The following is a 1,807-nucleotide window of genomic DNA, read 5'->3' on the forward strand; positions in this document are numbered from 1 at the left end:
TAAACTGGTTTCAGACTGGTTTAAACTGGTTTCAGACTGGTTTCAGACTGGTTTAAACTGGTTTAAACTGGTTTCAGACTGGTTTCAGACTGGTTTAAACTGGTTTCAGACTGGTTTCAGACTGGTTTCAGACTGGTTTCAGACTGGTTTCAGACTGGTTTCAGACTGGTTTCAGACTGGTTTCAGACTGGTTTCAGACTGGTTTTAGGTTGTTCTGATTCAGAGGAGCTACATTTTTATTTTAAATAAAATATAAATTTATGTTTTTAACTCTTAATTGTTAAAAAAGTCCATGTTTGTTTTTATATTCATGAGGTTCTGACCCGAACCAGGCAGGGAGGTGAACCAGGAAAGACTGGACAGGATAAACTGAGGGGGGTCGTGGCCCCCCCGGGCCCCCTGTCAGGGTCCGGTTCTGGCTGACCACCGTGAGTTGGACTGACTTCTCCAGGTTTGGACTGAGGTTCTGTCTCAGGTTCTGGTCTGGACTCCAGGACCTGGACTCTGCAGGGTCCAGTTCTCCAGGAGACTCAGACCTGGTCCTGTCGGTCCAGAAACTGGAGCCAGAACTATTTTTAGTCCTGGACTCTTGAAATACTCTGGACCAGAACCACAGAGGTCCGTTCAGCTGTCAGTCAACAGAACCTAAAAATAGTCCAACAATGGGTCAGAACCTGAACAGAACCGTGTCAGAACCTGAACAGAACCGGGTCAGAACCTGAACAGAACCGGGTCAGAACTGGAATAAAAACTGTGGAACAAAGTTCTGAAAGGTTCGGAAAGAAAAACCCACCTTGACCCGGTTCGGTCCAGCAGAACTCACCTGGTTCCGCAGAGCTTCCAGGGCAGAGGTCAGCCTCTTCGTATCCTTCAGAACCTCGTCAGAACCGCTCCGGTTCCGGCCCAGCTTCAGGATCTGGTAGCAGAGCAGCCCGAACAGCAGCAGCGAACCCGAACAGAACCGGCGGCGGAGCAGAACCCCGGCGGTCCGGAGGAGGCAGCGCATGAGGAGCAGCTTCACTTCACCGAACCGAACCGAGCCTCATCTTCATCCTCCTCTTCCTCACATCAAACATGAAGGAAAAGTTCGGTTCTGACCCAACAGAGACAGCCCGAACAGAACCTGTGGTTCTGCCATCTGGTTCCACTTAGTCCTGCAGGAGGAGGAGCAGGTTCGGGTTTCACAGGCCCGACCCGTCAGAACCTTCTGAAGACTTCCTTCAGCTGCAGGAGGCGGTCCGGTCCGGGTCTGAGGGGGTCCGGACCTCTGAGGGGGTCCAGACCTCCTGCTGGACCAGTCTGAGGGGGTCCAGACCTCTGAGGGGGTCCGGACCTCCTGCTGGACCGGTTTAAGTCTGAGGGAGTCCAGACCTCCTGCTGGTCCAGTCTGAGGGGGTCCAGACCTCTGAGGGGGTCCAGACCTCCTGCTGGTCCGGTCCGGGTCTGAGGGGGTCCAGACCTCTGAGGGGTTCCAGACCTCCTGCTGGTCCAGTCTGAGGGGGTCCAGACCTCTGAGGGGGTCCAGACCTCCTGCTGGACCGGTCTGAGGGGGTCCAGACCTCTGAGGGGGTCCAGACCTCCTGCTGGACCGGTCTGAGTCTGAGGGGGTCCAGACCTCTGAGGGGGTCCGGACCTCCTGCTGGACCGGTCTGGGTCTGAGGGGGTCCAGACCTCTGAGGGGGTCCGGACCTCTGAGGGGGTCCAGACCTCCTGCTGGACCGGTCTGGGTCTGAGGGGGTCCAGACCTCTGAGGGGGTCCGGACCTCCTGCTGGACCGGTCTGGGTCTGAGGGGGTCCGGACCTCTGA

The 1,807-nt window shown here is 55.9% G+C and overlaps 1 protein-coding gene across 1 annotated transcript in view; it reads right to left on the reverse strand.

The window, feature by feature from the left end:
* LOC106535251 (cadherin-like and PC-esterase domain-containing protein 1) overlaps positions 1–1,127 on the reverse strand; it is a gene marked incomplete in the record, with an annotated part of 13,346 nt that extends 12,219 nt beyond the window's left edge. Inside the window, 1 exon segment of the mRNA XM_014032211.1 lies at positions 824–1,127. Within this exon segment, the coding sequence (XP_013887665.1) occupies positions 824–1,006 (183 nt within the window).
* Between the last annotated feature and the right edge of the window lie 680 nt (positions 1,128–1,807).

The sequence above is a fragment of the Austrofundulus limnaeus genome, unplaced genomic scaffold (assembly GCF_001266775.1).
Source record: "Austrofundulus limnaeus strain Quisiro unplaced genomic scaffold, Austrofundulus_limnaeus-1.0 Scaffold1395, whole genome shotgun sequence".
In the NCBI taxonomy this organism is placed as follows: domain Eukaryota; kingdom Metazoa; phylum Chordata; class Actinopteri; order Cyprinodontiformes; family Rivulidae; genus Austrofundulus; species Austrofundulus limnaeus.